The 19,277-nt window shown below is 36.0% G+C and overlaps 1 protein-coding gene across 1 annotated transcript in view; it reads right to left on the bottom strand.

The window, feature by feature from the left end:
* The window catches only part of CPS1 (carbamoyl-phosphate synthase 1), a 123,680-nt gene that overhangs the window by 71,534 nt on the left and 32,869 nt on the right, over positions 1-19,277 (bottom strand). Inside the window, exons 7-16 of the mRNA XM_032354679.1 lie at positions 17,709-17,798; positions 16,133-16,261; positions 15,437-15,543; positions 14,446-14,584; positions 13,462-13,539; positions 11,738-11,836; positions 9,909-10,004; positions 5,971-6,160; positions 4,590-4,747; positions 2,942-3,070 (exon numbers count right to left, since the gene is read on the bottom strand). Of these exons, the coding sequence (XP_032210570.1) occupies positions 2,942-3,070; positions 4,590-4,747; positions 5,971-6,160; positions 9,909-10,004; positions 11,738-11,836; positions 13,462-13,539; positions 14,446-14,584; positions 15,437-15,543; positions 16,133-16,261; positions 17,709-17,798 (1,215 nt within the window). The remainder of the gene's footprint in view (positions 1-2,941; positions 3,071-4,589; positions 4,748-5,970; positions 6,161-9,908; positions 10,005-11,737; positions 11,837-13,461; positions 13,540-14,445; positions 14,585-15,436; positions 15,544-16,132; positions 16,262-17,708; positions 17,799-19,277) is intronic.

Below are 19,277 nucleotides of genomic sequence, written 5' to 3'. Positions count from 1 at the left end.
AAAAGAGAAAATAATTGAGCAATCAGGCAGAGGGAAATGGAATTATTTCAGCAGCAAGGCTTCTGTAAAACCAGAAAATGTGATAAGTGCAAATAAATATAGAAAAATAAGTCTAAAGACTCTGGTTTTCTCTAAAATAGCTGAGAGTGCTTTGTACAGTGACATACACAATAAAAGTCAGTTGATGTTGATGAGGAGAAGAAAGGAGATAATGATGGTTGTAAACAGTTAGCCAAGATGGCATACGAAACTTGGGAATTAGAAGAATCATATGCGACTATTATTATGGTTAATCACCACCTAAGTGCTTAAATACCCTGAGTCATATATCATGTGTGCCTGATTAAACAGATATGAATTAGTATAATTATCATTTCGTATTTATTGCGTACCCAATGGTGGGTAGAATACTGAACCCAAAATATGAAAGAGACTGTCTCTGACCTTAGGACATTTAGTGTCTGAATATCCAAGACAGAATTGGCCCCCTTTGTCTTGTAGTATTTTTGATTTGCAACAGCAGCGAGAAAGGAAGAGAAAGCAATTGGGGAAAGTACTTTGAATTTTTTCTAATTATTAGCAGGAAGTATAATGAAATAACTCAGTGTTAGTTGGGGGGTGTGTGTGTGTGCGCTTAATGTGTCTCAACACTATCTTTTTAACCTCAGTCAACACTACAGGCTCTCCCATGTCCAACTGAAAATGTAACACATTTGTCCCCACAGCTGCCTGATGATGAGGTTTTCAACTTGGTTAGAAATCTCTGTAGCCAGCATGAACAATTTAATAATGATTCATCTGTCATTAGAATTGCATGCTAAAAGAGGAAGTCTGGGAAACAAAGGGTATGGATTGGGGAAAGCTCTCTGCATTCTAATGGACTGGGCTGGATGTTTGGACACAAGGACAATTGAGATCAAATTCACCTATTGCCTCAACTTCCTTCTTTCCAGTCTTAGATTTTATACAAAGACTAATTTTGAGACCTAGATGAGTTAATGCTACTTCGAAAGGTGCTAAATATAATCTCAAGAGAATAAGGAGTACTTTAAGAATTAATAATAAAAATAATTATTTGAATGGAAAAGCTATGTTTTTTAAAAAAAAAAAATCCAATGCCCTATTATTATTATTTTAAGGAATTTAAATAGTTAAAAACTATTCCATTCCGAAATTGTTTTCACTGTAAACCTTTTCAGACAATTCAGTATTCAGAATTTTTACACTGTAAAAATATATTTTTAATAGAGAATAAGTATACATGAATACTAGTATTGAAAATATTGAGAACATCTAATATACCAGAGAGAAAAAAAATTGCCTCTATAAACACGTCTTTTCTTTAAATACATGATTCATAACTCCAGAATGGAAACAAGAAATATTTATATTGGGGCGCCTGGGTGGCTCAGTGGGTTAAAGCCTCTGCCTTTGGCTCAGGTCATGATCCCAGGGTCCTGGGATCAAGCCCCGCATGGGGCTCTCTGCTCAGCAGGGAGCCTGCTTCCGCCTCTCTCTCTGCCTGCCTTTCTGCCTACTTGTGATCTCTGTCTGTCAAATAAATAAATCAACAAAATCTTAAAAAAAAAAAAAAAAGAAAGAAAGAAATATTTATATTGATATATTTTCCTTTTGGGGGTTTTGTTTTGGCAACTTTAGAAACACTAAATCCAAGCTGATAACAAGTAAGTTTGTCATTATAGATGTTTAAATATATTTAATTTTATTTATCTGTTCTCAAAATCCTATGACAATTCAAGGGATGCATTTTGTTTCATACTAAAGAGTAAATAATGACAGATAGTATTTACTCAGAACTCTCCAAAGTAACTCCTTTTTTTTTTTTAAGATTTTTATTTATTTATTTGACAGACAGAGATCACAAGTAGGCAGAGAGCCAGGCAGAGAAAGAGGAGGAAGCAGGCTCCCCGCTGAGCAGAGAGCTCAATGCCATGCTCTATCCCAGGACCCTGAGATCATGACCTGAGCTGAAGACAGAGGCATTAACCCACTGAGCCACACAGGCGCCCCCGCAAAGTAACTCTTAAAATAATCCTGTGAGATTCATGTCCACAACCATCAAGGTACACGGGCCTCTTGACTCTACACATAGTCATTCATTCAGTCAGCAATCACTGAGACCCCTACTACCAGGCATTGTTCTATTTTGTAAGGAGAGAGCATGGGCAAAATTCTTTGCTTTTGTGGAGGATGTTTTCTTTGATAATGTCTAATTTATTTTTTGGAACACATCTTAATTTTCTTTTTAATACTTAAGAATGTATTTGTTTAATGTATTCAGTAATACATTAAAATTATTTTGATAGAACACAAATTTTGAAAACTCAGATCTCACTTTTGCTTAGATGAGTGTGCAGCAGTTGGCAGGGAGAGCTCATTCATTCGTGATACCAAAAGGTTTATACTGTATATATTTTAAACACCTGACTTTGAGGAAAAGCCAAACTACTCAATGTGTTTTGTTTCACTTTAGATGTCATCTGTGTCATATTATTTCAAAAAATAGTAGAAAATGGGACATCACATTCACTTTTTTTAATCACTAAAATATATTTTAGCATCATGTGTATTTGGGAGCAGATTCTGAAGCAGAGAGAGATGGAATTGAATTGAGTTTATGCCACTGAAATCAAATAGTACAGTAAAGATCAAGTGACTCTCATCAGTTAGTATGATCACCGATAGTCAGAGTGACCATCAGTTTTCCTAGGATCTTCTGGATTAATGCTGTGTTCCAATGTAAATAACTGTACTGCATTTCCCTTCCAAAGGTACCATCTTTGGATACTTTTAGAAAACATGACAGTGGTTTAATAACAGAGAAAAGGTCATTTCTCATCTACATAACTTTCTCTAACTGAAAGGGCATATCGAATCCATTTTCTTGGTTGGTAAGAATTTGGTCTGTGAAAATACAAACCTTTGTACTGAGGTCCAGTAAGGTCTCCTTAGTGGGACAGATGCCGGAGCCTAAACCACCCAGAGCATAGGCAGATCGGATCATCACTGGGTAGCCAATGGTGTCTGCTGCTTTTAGAGCATCCTCGATCTAGCAAGGAGAAAGATTCAAAGTCTTAAAAGCTGACCACACTAGCAGAAAAGACCATATCAAGAAAGTATAGCAATTCAGGTAAGTCCGTTTTTTTGGGAAGAATGACTACAGAAATGCTGTATTATTCTTTCATTTCCTTCTGAAAAAGAAGTAAAGTTTTACAAATTTAAAGTAAAAAATCCTATTTTTTTTTAAATACACAGCAAAGGCTTTCATTTATCTTTTTATTGTAAATTTTGTTCTGTCATATAAAAAAAAAATGAAACAATGGCCCAAACTGAAATAATCATTATGAATTTGAGAATGGGAGCCATATTGAATTTTTAAATTCAATTTAAAAGTCTTCATCTCTTAATGATACAAGGGTTTCTACTGCCAAAATGAACTTGATATTACTGCAACAGGCCATTAGGAATACTGTACAGAAAGAGAGTTTTCATTTTTCAAGTTCAGTCAGAGAGTAGTCCCAGAAGCTCGGATTTTTTTTTTTTTTCAAACTTACAGAATACAACATATGGTGGCTATATTTTTCTGTCATGGAATATTATTACACTACCAATGGGAATGTAATTACACCTTTCCCATATGCCTGTTTCTCATCCTGAGGAAGCAAGGACATAATTAAATCTGGCAATGAAAGAATAAATGTATGGCAGGAGCTTTCCAAATGTTCAGCGGAGCTATCCTGGGACTATTCCTGACTGACAGCTCTGCAACATAGTATGTACTTGGTAGCATTCTTTTCTGAAAAGTGCGTGGTCCATTTTAGTTGTCCCAGCAGTACTTGCCCTTTTCCCTAAGAATTTGCCTACTTTTGCAATGGGAAAGTTGCATTTTAAAAACTGCCTCCAGAACCTCCACTTCATTGACCACATGTCTGAAATCAGGAATAAAGTCAGGGACAGAAACAGATATATAGCAAACCAACTTTATCTTGGTGCCTTGTAATAGCCTATCAATAGGCACAGGCTACAGTTGAAAATAATTAACAAAAAGAAGAAATTATCTTTCCTCCCTAAACATCTAAGCCACAAGTTTCTTAGTCATGAATCTCATTGATTAGATCCAGTGGCTTTTTCTAGATGATTTCATTTTTAAATGTTCATTCCATTCTAACAAGAAAATTTCAATCCAATCATTCCCCACTGGCAAGCCATTTGCACATACAAGGTATGTAACAGGTCCCAGAAAGCAAAAATCACTTCGGCATTGTAAGTTGACATGGCCCTTTGTTTTACCTCAGGAGATCTGATAGTCAATGGCACTTCAACCACTGATAAACCACTTGGTCTCTGGGCTTTTGCTTCCCTTTTCATAAAATATTAATACCTATCCCAAACATTTTAGCATGGAATGCTGCAATTAATACACAAAGTTTCTGAGGTACTAACACATTTCTGGAAGATAATACATGCAAATATAATAATTTAACTATCATTTTTAGGCATGACAAACCACTCTCCCTATAACATAAGACAAATAACGGTCTTGTTTCTCCAGAACAAAGATTCCTTACTGATTCCACGGCAAAGCTTGGAGCAATCTTTTCATTAATTTCATTTAGTTTGTCTGAGAACAGCTGCCTGTCTTCTGTGAACATAATGGATTCAACTGAGGTCCCCAGGACTTTCACGCCATACTCCTTGAGTACACCTCTCTTGAATAGTTCCACTCCTACAGAAGAACCAAATATAATCAGTTTTTAAAATCTCAAACTCTTATGTCTTTTTTAACAGACACCTGAAATACAACTTTTTTGAACCTTAAAATTAGCTCCAGGAAGCCACCTCAGTCCACAACAGAAGGGTGCTTAAGATTTAAAAAAAAAAAAAAAAAATTGAAAGAGAAATTCTGAAAACACTTAAGCAAAATATGTTGCTGGTGACATTACTTATATTACCACCTTCTCCAAATGGTTTTTATTATCTCAATAATAAAAATCACAGGACACAGTAAACCTCTAAACCTTAGTATATTCCCTTTCCTTCTAAGGTCCAATCTTATAATGAGATTCTCTTATTTAAATAATCCTAGTGAGGGACGCCTGGGTGGCTCAGTTGGTTGGACGACTGCCTTCGGAGTCCCGGGATCGAGTCCCGCATCGGGCTCCCAGCTCCATGGGGAGTCTGCTTCTCCCTCTGACCTTCTCCTCGCTCATGCTCTCTCTCACTGTCTCTCTCTCTCAAATAAATAAATAATTTTTTTTTAAATAAATAAATAAATAAATAATCCTAGTGAATATAAAAGTCTTAGCCCAAGTCAGATGGCATGTTAATGGAAACATTATTTTGATGATTTTTAACCCAGATAGATACAAAATAATGTTTCCACTAACATGCCATCTGACTTTAGCTAAGACTTTTATATTTGATATTTAAATTATTACGCCAACTTCTTACTCCAACTAGCTCATGAGATTCTCATTCATGATCCAGCTCCAAAGATTTGAAGTCTTGAAAAAAGGACAGTGTACTGGGTTCAGCAGATGCATGAAGGGGTGGTAGAGAGACTGATCTATGTGATCATGAGAATATGTGTGAAAGTCAAATGCTACTGGGCCAACAGGTAAGAGCACAAAGCATTTAATCAATGTTAATTCTCATTTTTTATATATAATAGTCCTCAGGGTTTTGCTGGTCAAGAGAAAAGCAATATGCTGAAATGGAGCAGGGAGCTCTCCCCTGGCCACCCCAGAGCATTAAAGTACCTCAGCTGTTTTGTGAAATAAACCAGTAATATTTATCACATGACATTTTCAGGTGGCTGTTTGCTAAATGCTTCCTCACACATTAAAGAAAAGCTTTTACGAACACACAGAGCATAAGTGTTAGAGTCAAAAAAATATTACACATAAGTGCATGGGCCAAAACTCTGCAATTAAACTTAAAAGAACTCACCACAGTTCAGAGCTGTCTGGCCACCCATGCCTAGAATTAATCCATCTGGCCGTTCCGCCTTAATGACCTCTGTGACAAACTGAGGGGTGATGGGGAGAAAGTAGACAGTATCTGCTTGCTTCAAGCCCACCTCGTTGGTTTGCACTGATGCAATATTTGGGTTCATCAGGACGGTTTTAACATTTTCTTCCTGAAAGAAATAAAAGGATCCAAAATCTGAACATATGCTCTAAAGGAGAGAATCACCATATTCAACTGAAGGGTCTGTATTGGGTGACAAAACTTTTAGGTTAGTTTGTGGGCTATCGAGATCAGTAATAGGGCTAATGAATGTAATGGAGGGTAAAGGAAGACAAACGTCTGGTGAGAGGAAAGAAAAAATTCCTTGAAAATAGAACTATTCAAAAAGAACTGGTTACCTCACAAGGTTCACCCTGAACTCCTTGCTAGAAGTATCAAGCAAAACTGGAGTTGATTTCTATAGAATTTGACTAGAGGTCTATGAATACTACTGAGTTGGCTGTAAAAGACTAAAATATTTTTAAAACTTAAAAATTAATAAAATATAAAATGGAACCAGAGGCAACATCCAAGAAGTTTCCCTTTCCAATGTTTGTCAGAGACCAACATGGAGTGTACATGTAAAATACAAGATGATGTATTCCCTTACCGGAAGCACTGGGAGCCTTCTGCTGGATTCCATCTTTTTAGATTGTCATGACTGCTATAGTGCTTTAACAAAGGGACTTATACATAACTTTTTATACATACTACATTAAAAGAAAATGACCATATGACAAAAAAAATAAAATAAAATAAAAATGTCACGTGTCTGCATGCGTATAAATGTATTCATAGCTCTATCTTATTTCTGACATCTGCAGAGATCTCAAAAATAATTCCTCATGTAGGCTATGAAAAGGATAAATAGCTTTATAACCTGGGATAAGGGTGATACAAAATAATTGTTATAAAATATGGCCATCTGTCTCTTATTATTTTACCTATTACCAGGTCAATTTAGAACCCTCCTAATACATCAACAAAATACTCAGATGAGAGTATAGAAATCATCCTTGAAAGCCCTATATGTCCTTGGGGAAGGATCTGAATAAAATATTAAATATATTTCATATTACTTTATACTCAGTGCCTTAAAACTTATAATATACTTTTTTATCAATTTATTTGATTTTTATAAAAAGACTACAAGAGAAATCTCTACCTCACAGATGAAAAACTGACATTCAATAAGGTTAAATGACTTGCCAAAGATCTTCTAGCTGATCAAATGGTAAAATTAGGATTCTAATCCAAGTCTTGTGATTCAAGTTCTAGCCCTTTCTTCCATCTGAGTCATCTCTCAAGATTTTAAGAAAGCAGTTTTCAAAAAGTGTTATTAAGAAATTTTTGAACAAATACATACAGATAAGCAAATCCATTTAAAATATAGGGTGGATTTTTTTAAATTAACATATAATATATTATTTGTTTCAGGGGTATAGGTCTGTGAATCATCAGTTTTACACAATTCACAGCACTAACAATAGCAGATATCACATACTCTACCCAATGTCCATAACCCAGCCACCCTATCCCTTCCCCACCCCCTGCTTCCAGCAACCCTTAGTTTGTTTCCTGAGATTAAGAGTCTCTTATGATTTGTCTTCCTCCCTGGTCCCATTTTGTTTCATGGAATTTAAATAAAGTCCAAACTAAGAACACATCATCAATAGAAGTTACAGAAGGTCTCACTACTAGAGAAAATCACCAAAAGATTTAAATATATTTGTATTTTCCTGAATGTGTTTATACAATGGATATATCTATTTTTGTAAATCTAATTATATAAGTAAAGTCTCCATAAATGACTGTGATGAGTGTCCATATATTTTAAAACTAAAAATTATTTCAAACTATTTTAATACATTTATTATTATTATTTTTTCTAATATAGTTCTGGCTACAATACATGCACCATCTGATTATTTTTAAATATTTAGCCCATAGGGGCGCTGTGTGGCTCAGTCAGTTCAACGTCTGCCTTAGGCTCAGATCATGATCCGCAGTCCTGGAATTGAGCCTCGAGTGGGGCTCTCTGCTCAGTGAGGAGTTTGCTTCTCCCTCTCCCTCTGTCTGCCACTCCCCTTTCTCATGCTCTCTCTCTCTGTCTGTCTGTGTGTGTCTCTCTCTCTCCTTCTGTGTCAAATAAATAATCACAAATAGCATGGAGGACAAGGGGAGTTAGAGAGGAGAAGGGAGTTGGGGGAAATTGGAAGGGGAGGTGAATCATGAGAGACTATGGACTCTGAAAAACAATCTGAGGGGTTTGAAGGGGCGGGGGGTGGGAGGTTGGGGGAGCCAGGTGGTGGGCATTATAGAGGGCACGGATTGCATGGAGCACTGGGTGTGGTGCAAAAACAAAGAATACTGTTTTCCTGAAAATAAATAAATCAATTTAATTAAAAAAATAAAAATTTAAAAAAAATAATAATAATAAAATCTTAAAAATAAATAAGTAAATAAGTAAATAAATATTTAGTCCACAAATTCATTTCTACTAACTTCCTCATTAATCATAATACTATCACAAATAATTTCTATTTGGTTAAAATATATAACTTCACCTAACAAATGTAAAGCACATAAAAATATATAGGCTATGAAAATATTAATTCTTTATAAAGCTACCAACCAGAATAAAAAACCATAGGCTGCTTAATTGTATTTATAAAACCTGAACACACTTACATTGTATTCTAACCAATCTAAACCACTGGACATCCGCTAATTATATAAAAAGAAATTAATCATAGTACAATGAAGTAAAGTACTCCTTGAAAACGTGCACAAAAAACATATGTGTGTATGTGTGTGTACTCATGCATGTATGGAAAAGGGCAATAAAATATAAAAATATATAGAAAGAAGAGTAACTGGGGACTGCATTCTATTTTTTTCAACAGAACTGTCAGGTGAAAATCTTTGTGTATAGCGTACGAGTACAAAAAAATGGAAAAAGAAAAATTCTGGCCAACTGTTTCTCTGTGTTTGTTGTCCTAGTCTCCCGCCACCTTGTCTGTGTGGCTTTCTCCTAGCCAGGTCTCTGGTGCATGGCTTGACACTACAAAGCCAGAGGCAAAGTCGCAGAAAGCTCATATTGTCCCTGGATGGCCGATTAGCACCAAAATGAGGACTATCCTAGGAAATAAGGACACCAAAGAGAAGCCAAGTTAGCTCTTTCTTAGAAATACCTTACATATACAGTGAAATTTTTCTAAAGGTTTGTTTTGCTGACAAAGGGTTGGAGAGATCTTGAAAGACTTCAAAGGAACAGGGAGGGTGTTTTTCCCAATGTTGAGTATCCAATCCTCATTTCTACCCGATAATCCGCCAAATCGTTCTGCTCAGTCATCAACCCAAGTCATACATGGTTAAATTGGGTCCCCTAGTGACAGGTAATAACTTCTAAAGCTGGGCAAAAGTCATCTGCTGCCTTTGCTCCCTCAACTTAATCTTGCCATGTCAACCACAGAGATGCCTGAAGCATCCTCTAGAACATTTACAATATCTTACAGCACCAAGGATCCCCAAATTCCCTCTTTCACACAAAAGACAAATATATTTTAGATGCTCACTGCCTCAAAAGAAATGAGCAACATCTGTAAACATGGCTTTTTATGTTTTCAGTACAAATTGGTGGTAACAGGTAATTTTGGAGATCACTCTCACGTTCTTGATTTATGGGTGTGCAAAAAAGTTTGAGACAGTAGAAAATTTCACGTGTGGTCTAAATTTCTTCAATGTAAGATGTGTGAGAAACTGTTAAGGAAATCAATTACAGTGACTTTGAAAAGAGGTAGTGCCATAAATCTAAATTATGAAATCCTAATTAGACTCATTAAAGGAGTATATTAGTTCTTACAGAAACCTCTCACCTTCATGGCTTTTACAGCTTGTGATCCCGAGTAATCAAATTCACCTGCCTGACCAATGGACAGACCTCCCGATCCTAAGATAAGGACTTTGGAAACCTGTAAGCAATAAGAAAATGGCATTGCTCTGATTAGCAAGATGGGGAAAAGAGGCAATTTCAAGAGCAGGGAAGTCTATCTATATTGTCCAGGTTTACATCGTGATTTAAAGTACAATGTTTCAAAAAACACATGAAGAAAAAGACTAACAACCTTTTAAATTCAACACATGAAGAAAAAGACTAACAACCTTTTAAATTCAAATTCAATTAAGTAACATATAATGTACTATTTGTTTCAGCAGCACAGGTCTGTGATTCATCAGGAAAAACATAAACAATTTAAAAATCTCTAATTTCAAAGCAATTTCCAATGTTCATGAAGTTTTTTTCACTTAGGTAAAAAATTTTGAGAAGAGGTCTACATTTTATTCAAAGATACATAAATATCTAAAAATTACTACATAAATATATATGTAGATCTACACATCTGTGTGTGTGTGACAAGAATCTCTCTAAAACTTAAATGTATTACATTCAATACTCCATAGGTTTCTTCTAGATAAAGCAGGACTCTGGGCCTTCCATAACAAATGAATGAAAGCACAGAAGACAAGGGGCCCATGGATGCACCTTCATATTCACATTTTCACCTTTACTCTTTGTGCCAGAAATATTTACGGAAAATGCAAGATGAAAAAGCTCATGTCTTGACAATATACTGAAATTCTATAAATCATACATAGGATTCCAAGCAAATAATGATTCTTCTTATTTTTTAGCCCCAAGTGCTAAAGACTTCATGGAGAAAGATATTCCTGGTCACTGCAAAAGACAATGACTTGGGAAGCTTGGTTTGCCTCAACAAATGCTTATTGGATGCCTACCACATGCAAAGATGCGGCAAAATCCCAAATTATATCTTTTTTCCCCACCATTAAGAAAAGAAAAGCATCTGAAGAACGTGAGTTGAGGTTCTGAGAACACTATGCAGGAAGTACATGGGTTCTTTGCTTACCAAGAACCCACAATTTGATTCCACATGGAGTGGGTGGGCTACCTCCATCATTTCCATCTGAGGACAAGAGGCTACCATGGAAATCCTTAAAACAGGTCATCCAACTCAAATTATCATTTCATGTAAACATTTAATTCAATTACCTTTATTTATAAAAAGCCAATCTGTATATATATACTTGAAACTATATACACATTCTTCTAAATTTTATATAATAATGATGTGGGTATATATGTGGTGTAACTATGAAGGAAATGTGTAGAAATCTTATCATACTAACCTATACATTCACACAAAGAAGGACTCAAGTTTGTGCTATAGTACTCCTTATCTATTTGCTCTTAATAGGTAAAATCATATTTTTCTATTCACGATGACCAATAATAATTCTTTTAGTTGAAATAAAAATTCTGTCACCTATAATGAATGATTCTGTAATCTGAACTATATCTCAATCATACCTAAAACAATAGTATATTAAGTAACAGAATGTGTCAAATTGTAAACTAAAATCCTATTCTTTATTAAATTATTGTATTACAAATTTCTAGAAGTAAACTGTAAAAGGTATAATTTTAAATCAAAAACATGAAAATTCCAGTGAACACACCAAGAACAGACCAAACAATTAGATGCTAAAATAATGGGTAATTAAAATATTACCAGTAGTCTTTTACAGCCATTAAAATGGTTAACATCATTCATTTAAAAAATTATCATATGATAGAGAAAAAATCAAAAATACCCAAACCAGAAAGGAATCCACATATACTGACCTCAACTCTAGATGCAACCAGAGCTGGTTTTGGTAGAACGGATGTAATTGTGGTACCTTTCCCTTTCTTTATCAGTGAGAAAAAAGAATCAAACAGGTACTGGGAAAAAAAAAAAAATAGATCCAACTAGTTAGAAGCTATAAAACTCATCAGGTTGCTAGATAAAATATACACGCCCAGTTAAATTTGAATCTCAAATAAATAACAAATAATTTTTTAGGATAAGTATTCATACACAATATTTGTTTTTTGCTTTTCTGCCAAATTGGCAAAAACTAAATATTTACTACTATAAGAATTAGATCAAATAAACATTTCTCATTGTTCACTTCAAATCCTATCAAAAGCAAGTTTTCAGCAGACAATGAACATTTCAGATCATGCCTTCTGAGAATGTCATGCTTCATCCCCTTAATTATGAGTTATTTTCTTCTAGATGAATCCTTCTAAATAAAACTCTAGTTATACAAAAGAAATTAAAGCTATATTACTTATACATCCTAAAGTTAGAAATAACTAGATTTTGAAAATTTCTATCAGCTCAAAAAATACCTCCAAAGCTTATTCTTAAACTATACTAATGAATTTACTACTATTGTGTCACTAGACATGACAAATTTCAATGAAGATACTCATTTACAAGCTATCTGACAGGACCAAAAAAAAAAAGGATTAAGCGCTACTTAATATTGCATGTCTTAATTTCAATGTTCCTAATACGAAGTACTACTATGGGCAAAATATTTAAATTTGAAATTTGAAAAAAAAAGGTATTCAGCATGTATTAGGCCAAAAAAATCCATGTAATTAAGTTTCTTTATGCATTTCATCATGGGCAGGTAATGTTATACTGATTTGAGGTATTAAGAATCTCGTCCTAAAAATATTAAAAAATGAACAGAACATATATATTTGAAAAGCCAATTCAGGAATGAGAAATAGAGTTTACAGAGGGAAAATTCTGTTTCTCCTCATTTCACCTGGGTGTCTTTCGAGTACGTGCTGACAGGGAGGAGCTGTCAGCATTACTACTAGAGGCTTTAAGGTGTGGGAGAGGAAGTCACACCAGACTTTCCAGACTTTTCTGTGTCACCACAAGCTCTTGTTTGAAAAGGTGACCTTGAGCACTGAACCGAAAGCTCACACACACAAAATAAAAATATTTAAATTAAACACAAAACTCCTCTAAGCATTCTTTCTGGTTCTTTTCTTAAGCCATCTGACTCATATATATGTGTGTGCATGCCCTCCCCCCTCCCGAGTACCCCTGCCCTTCTTCCTTCTCCTGCTGCTGTTTATTCACTCTTCCTGGCTACACAACCAGTTGCCATAGGGATTTTTGTGAAGTCACAGATGGGGGATTAAAATTTCATTTCAGTTATGAGAACAAGAGAGCAAGAGGGAATTCATTTGCATAGTACAACAATTGTAAATTTCAGAACTAAATATATTAGAATGATAACGATTTAAATAAAAACAGCATCGCGTCAGGTTTCTTCAGGGCTTTCCCACTTTAAATTTTAAAAAACACAGAAATTTCCTCCATGATATTCATGGGGAAATTTTAATGCAACATACATGTGTTATCAAGGCACTCTTCTTGAAAAATATTCTGTACCTAAATCATCTGAGGTGATGATGTTTGTTTCTCAAGTTTTCACATAAATACATTTCTGATTTTTAAAAAAAATTAAGTGTACAATAGGCCTCAAGTCCTAACATACCTCAGTGTCTGTGGGACCCGGGCTGACCTCTGGGTGGAACTGTACGCCGAAGAAGGGTTTACTCTCATGCATAATTCCCTGAGAGAACAAGAAATAGGAGAAATTCCTTCTGTAACAATGACTGTCAACCAGGGCTACGTATTATTCAGCAGACAATAAAGTTCAAAGAAAAAAAAAGAGTTAAATGCTCAAGGACATTCCAACAGCTAACAGTCATAATAAAATAAGCCAACGAAGACTCAACCAAATGTGGTTTCTTCATAAAAACAACTGATTTGGGGGCACCTGGGTGGCTCAGTGGGTTAAAGCCTCTGCCTTCAGCTCGGGTCATGATCTCGGGGTTCTGGGATCGAGCCCCGCATCGGGCTCTCTGCTCAGCAGGGAGCCTGCTTTCCCCTCTCTCTCTGCCTGCCTCTCTGCCTGCCTGTGATCTCTGTCAAATAAATAAATAAAATCTTTAAAAAAAAAAATTAAATAAATAAATAAATAAATAGAAATTTAAAAATTAAAAAAAAAAAAGAAGGAAAAAAAAACTGATTTGGTCTATAGCCTTTGGGTGACCCCTTCCCAGGGTCTGTTCAGAATAAACTCAAATCTTCTTATCTCCAACTCCTAGATTACTTCTCTGAGGGTCTTCTCAAAGGCTACTTCAGAGCCAAGTAAGTCTCAGAGACCCACACAGACAGGCCCAAACAGATCTCCACCAGCTGTCCATTAGCAATGAGCGTGGAAGACAGTCACTCAAAGAGGGTATCTCAATGAGCCAACTGATGAGAGAATAAGACAGAAGTAACTTTTTAAAAAGCAGAGGGCGATGGAAAATAAGCTATAAAAAGAGTTCTTACACATACTCTCTCTCTCTCTCTCTCTCTCTCTCACACACACACACACACACACACACACACACACAGTGTCTGGCTAACAGAATATGAAAAGCCCTGCTTTACTCATTGCCAACTGAACAGGTTTATTGAGAGCACTCACCTCGTTGGTTTGGTCGTTGACATTCACAAAAAGTGGTTTCCAGCCAGCAGGAAGGGTGTTGTCCAGGGCATAGCCATGATTCTGAGCAGTAATGAAAGCCTGTCTGTTTGTGAGATTCAAAACAGGTTGATTCTGCCCTCTGGAGAAAAAAAGGAGAAAAAGAATAGGGAAAAGGAAAAGTGAAGACGATAAACACCTTCATTGTAAAATAGTGGATGAGAAAATCCTATTAAAATGTGAAAGTTTCAATTGCTTAGTGGAAATTACTTTGTGAGAAAAGTCACAGATTGTTAATCCCAATAATTTTAGCAAAAAAAATCAATTCAGGAAGCTTTGCTGTGTGTTAAATACCAGGTCTATTAAACTTCTACAATCAGTACAAAGGGAGAACTGAGCTCATAACAAAAAGTTAAGAGTGGCTCATGAGCTTAACGGAGAGACAAATAACAATTTATGTTAAGGAAGATAAGTAATTTTAAAGCCAGAGGAGAGTTTTTGGGAAATGATAAAGAGATGACAACTCTGTCCTGAATAACTTTGAATTACATTTTACGAAGAGGGTGGGCTTTGGGGGAAGAAAGCGCCATGTTGAATAAACCAGCATCATGCAGGGTAAGGAAGCAAAATGGAGAGGATCTGAAGACTTCCTGGTTCTTGAGTCTTACAACGTTATCAGTGCTCTGCTATTTAGCTCGGAAGGCAGAGAAGTTTCCTTTGGAATATCATATGATGGAGCATAATAACCTCGATTTATGCCAAGGGAAGGAAAATAACTTTAAACTACAGCAACATTATTGTTAGAGAAGGCTGCCTTTCAAAAATGCAATAAAAGTGGTATCGGGGAGTCAGACAACTATGAACCATGTAATAGTACAGTTATCTGGTTTTTTCTGAAGAAAATGGCACATAAGTTCTATAAGGCTTTTGCAGTTAGTTATTAACAGTGTTTCAGAACCAGTTTGACCTGTAAACAGACGCAGAACTGTCTTACCTGTTGGGCATGGACATCTTGTAGGTTTTGGCACCAGCAGCCAGTCCTGTTATTAAATTTCCTGTACTGATTCCAAACAATGGCTCCTTGCGGTCACTCTCCAAAATCTAAATCAGGGAGAATTTTTATTAGCCAGGAGTACTGTTCCAAAAAAAAAAAAAAAAAAAAAAAAAAAGATGCTGCCTCTGATGGAATAAAAATGAAACATCCCTTTTATTCTTAATTAAAAAGGTAAGGAGAATAGAATAAAAGGAGAATTGAATAAAAAGCTAGACTATAAATAAGAATATGACTGACAAATGTGTACCATTAGAATTTTTTAAAATGTACTTAATATTCAAACTAAACAAAACTTGATATTTCTTCAGAAACTCGAGGGTGTCATAGGCCCCCAGGCCATGATGAGAAACATGAATTGTCATTTTACACTTGTATAGAAAGACACATTTGGAGATTGGACTCAAGCTCTCTTCACTTGAGGACACAATCCCAGTTACTCTGCCTGAAGAAAGGTTCTTTTTCCTCTGGGACCCTCTCCTCACTGGCTCCCCCCATACAATATCTGCTGACACTGCCTCAGAGGTCACAGATAGGAGCTAAAGAATATCTGAACACCTAAAAGAGATTCCAGCCTTTCCAGCTGCACAGACTCCCTCCACCTCACACAGATAGATACCACCCCCAGGTTTACTGCACCTTTTTGACATTCTGGATTAGTGGTTGTGCAAGAGCAGGGTTCCCCGGTCCTCCAGCAATTAAAAGCCCATCATACTCCATCTTGGTGAAATCATGATTCCAGGGAACTAAATGCACTTCAGCTCCTCGCTGGGAAACAAGGACAAAAGTGATCAAGTCAATAACAGTTTTCTTGGCCAAAGTGTAATTTTGCCTAGACTTTCTCTTGACTAACCACTCGCTAAAGGGGAGGGGAAAATGGCACATAATTCAAATAAATAATGTTGAGTGAAAAATTCTTTGGTGGCTCCCTGTATTTTGTGTGATGTGTAGGAAGTCAGTGATCAATAGAAAGTGGAGGAAAAAACATCACTGAAGTTTTGATCCTGAAAAAATAGATAACACATTTTCCCATATTTCAGGAGGCTTCAGAGCCTAAAGAATTCCTGACTAGGCACTGAGGAATATTGATCATTTTCACTACCTGTAGTAGAGAGAGTGGGAAAAAAAAAAAAAAATCCATTTTCTGCAAAATTTAACTTGGTCCACCTCTTACATTTTTCAATTTTTTTTTAATCTGACCAAATTTTCATCAGTCTTCTTTCCTAGAGTTTTCTCACACTATCTGTAGTATCTATACTCTGATAGAATAATTAGAACTTTTATATATAGAAGTGGACAGGAAAATATCTTTGATCGTTTCCCTAGAAGCATCTCCTGGGACAAGGATTTGAGGGAAAGAAGCCTATCTGGAAAGGTTTCTAAGAAGAAACACTGGAAATTGACACTGTGAGGCACCCCAATAAAGTATGCATTACCAAGCACTATGGACAACTGGAGTTTCAGCCCACTAGGGAACTCTGAGAGCCAGTGTAGACTACTCATTCTCAAGATAGCTCATTGACAGGGCAAAGGAATTGGGATATTTATACACTGGTCTTCTCTAGTCATTGAATGGCACTGCTCCAAGGATCATTAATTCTGTGTTATTTCCTGCCTACCAGCAGGTTCCAAACATCAAGAAAGAGCCCTCAAGCAATGAAGTGCAGACATTGGATGGACAAAATGCCTTATAATGGTAAAATGAGAAGAAGATACAGAGAGGCCATCGACAGCATCTGCTACTGAAGAGTCAAATGCAAATTTGTGTTAATAAATTGACAAGAATTTGAAATCATGATTTGGAATGTGAAAGTTTGTACTATATTAGGGCATGATCCCTGCAAACATTTGGCACATGAGGAATGTAGTCCAATGGAGGAGTTCTCCAACTGACTCCAAATTTTTGGTCATTTCTAAACCCGAAGAAAGTAAACATGGCATGTCTCAGAATGTCAGTTAATCCATGGTAAGAACCATCATCATTCTTCTCTGTATTGGTGGCCCCTAAAGATTTTTTTAAAACATAGTCTATATCACTAATTTTAACAGGGATACAAGTGTTATTTTATAGATCAAAGACAACAAGAAGAGAGCAGATCCCCTGATGTTCCAAGGGGAATGCCCAAGTTTTCTCTGAAACAGAGGAAGGAAATCAGTTTAACACTAAAGATCAATATTACAAATCCTCACCCTTGAGATGGAACACATCACTTACCTTTACTAGTAGGCGAATTACATTGTTTTTAATCCCACAGTCAACGGCTACCACTTTCGTGGGGTTTCCTTTGCCATATACTTTGACATCCTGCAATTTTGACAAGCAGAGCGTGAGAGGGAAGTACAAGCCATGAACAACACAGCAATATCGTAAACACATCTGGGGACACTTTGCACTTATATTGGTAACAGACTGATTGCTAACTACTAGGGAATGACTGGCAGTTAACAGTCAATTTATCAGGCACAGAGAGTGCCACAAACTGTATCGTTTTTATGAGGGAAAGTGTACTTTGCTGTTTTATATAAAATGTTGATTATAGTAATAACAATGATCCCTAAGAAATTGGTCACTTCCATAATTGACAATAATCTCTCCCATGTTTTGCCACATTAACAACCAGTGGCAATGGAATTTTCAAGTGTTACTGGGTGATTCAGTACTAGACAGATGTGGTAATAGATACATCATGCTTTAAATACCATTTGTTCCTCAACTTGCAATAAAGTTTGGATGGGGCAGAGCTGTTGTGCATTAGGCTTCTGTAGTGGGGCTAATGGGTAAAATCAGTATGAGAGTCAGAGGATTGCTAAGCTAGTGTAGACCACTGCTCTCTTTAGGTTACCATGCGATCATTTGCATTTAAATGGTAGACTCCATAAAAGGATCCCTGAGCATATCATAATCATTACCTACAGCTAAAGCACTGCTTGGAGTCAGATCCATTTTCACAGGCATTTACCCAAGAAGCAGTTCCCCCAAAGTCATAAAAGGAGAAATAATAGAAACGGAGAGAAAGCCTAGAGGGCTGGGTGCCCACACTGATTACAGCTTCGAGAATTACCTAGCATATTCTGAATTTAGGGTGATTTCAATGTTTCCAAAAGATTTTAGATGAAAGTTGCAACCTGGATATTTGAAAGAGCATTTTACTTTAACTGAAACATCAGCTCTCCACTCTCCACAAATTCTAAAGGATGGGAAATCATAATCCTTAGACCGTACTTGAAAAAAATATCTATAAAGTTTGTCACGATTTTTTTTCCCTGCTAACTATTCTAGAGAAAAAGTGCTCAATTCTTTCCATGATCTGGGGAAATTATTTCTGAGCTGATCCATAAATGCTAGAGATAATCTCTCTCATCGGATAATTTGAAAAAGTGTGGATTTATTTTTAACCTTAGGCTTCTCCTACAACATAAGGCACTATTACCATCTAGTTGTAGCTACATCAAATTGCAATTACAAGACAATGAATTAAGCTATCAACCATATCAAAACAAAACACACAGAATATATATAATCTGATAAAAATATGCATTTTAGCACAGCTGCAATGTAATTATTCAATTCTGCTAGCATTAAGAAATGGGGTCAGTTTTCACCATTGCGATCTCTCTCTTGATCTGACATAGATAAAAATACAGACAGGCTCCTTTTTGCTGGTCTGTACACAAATACATTATATACTCTCCATACAGAATGACAGCAGTTTTAAGGAAGACCTCACAGACACGTGAATATGTGAATTTACATTATGACTCTTGAAGAGAAGAAATGTATTAT

Source organism: Mustela erminea, chromosome 8 (genome assembly GCF_009829155.1).
Source record: "Mustela erminea isolate mMusErm1 chromosome 8, mMusErm1.Pri, whole genome shotgun sequence".
In the NCBI taxonomy this organism is placed as follows: domain Eukaryota; kingdom Metazoa; phylum Chordata; class Mammalia; order Carnivora; family Mustelidae; genus Mustela; species Mustela erminea.
This window is presented reverse-complemented; position numbering and strand designations above follow the sequence as displayed.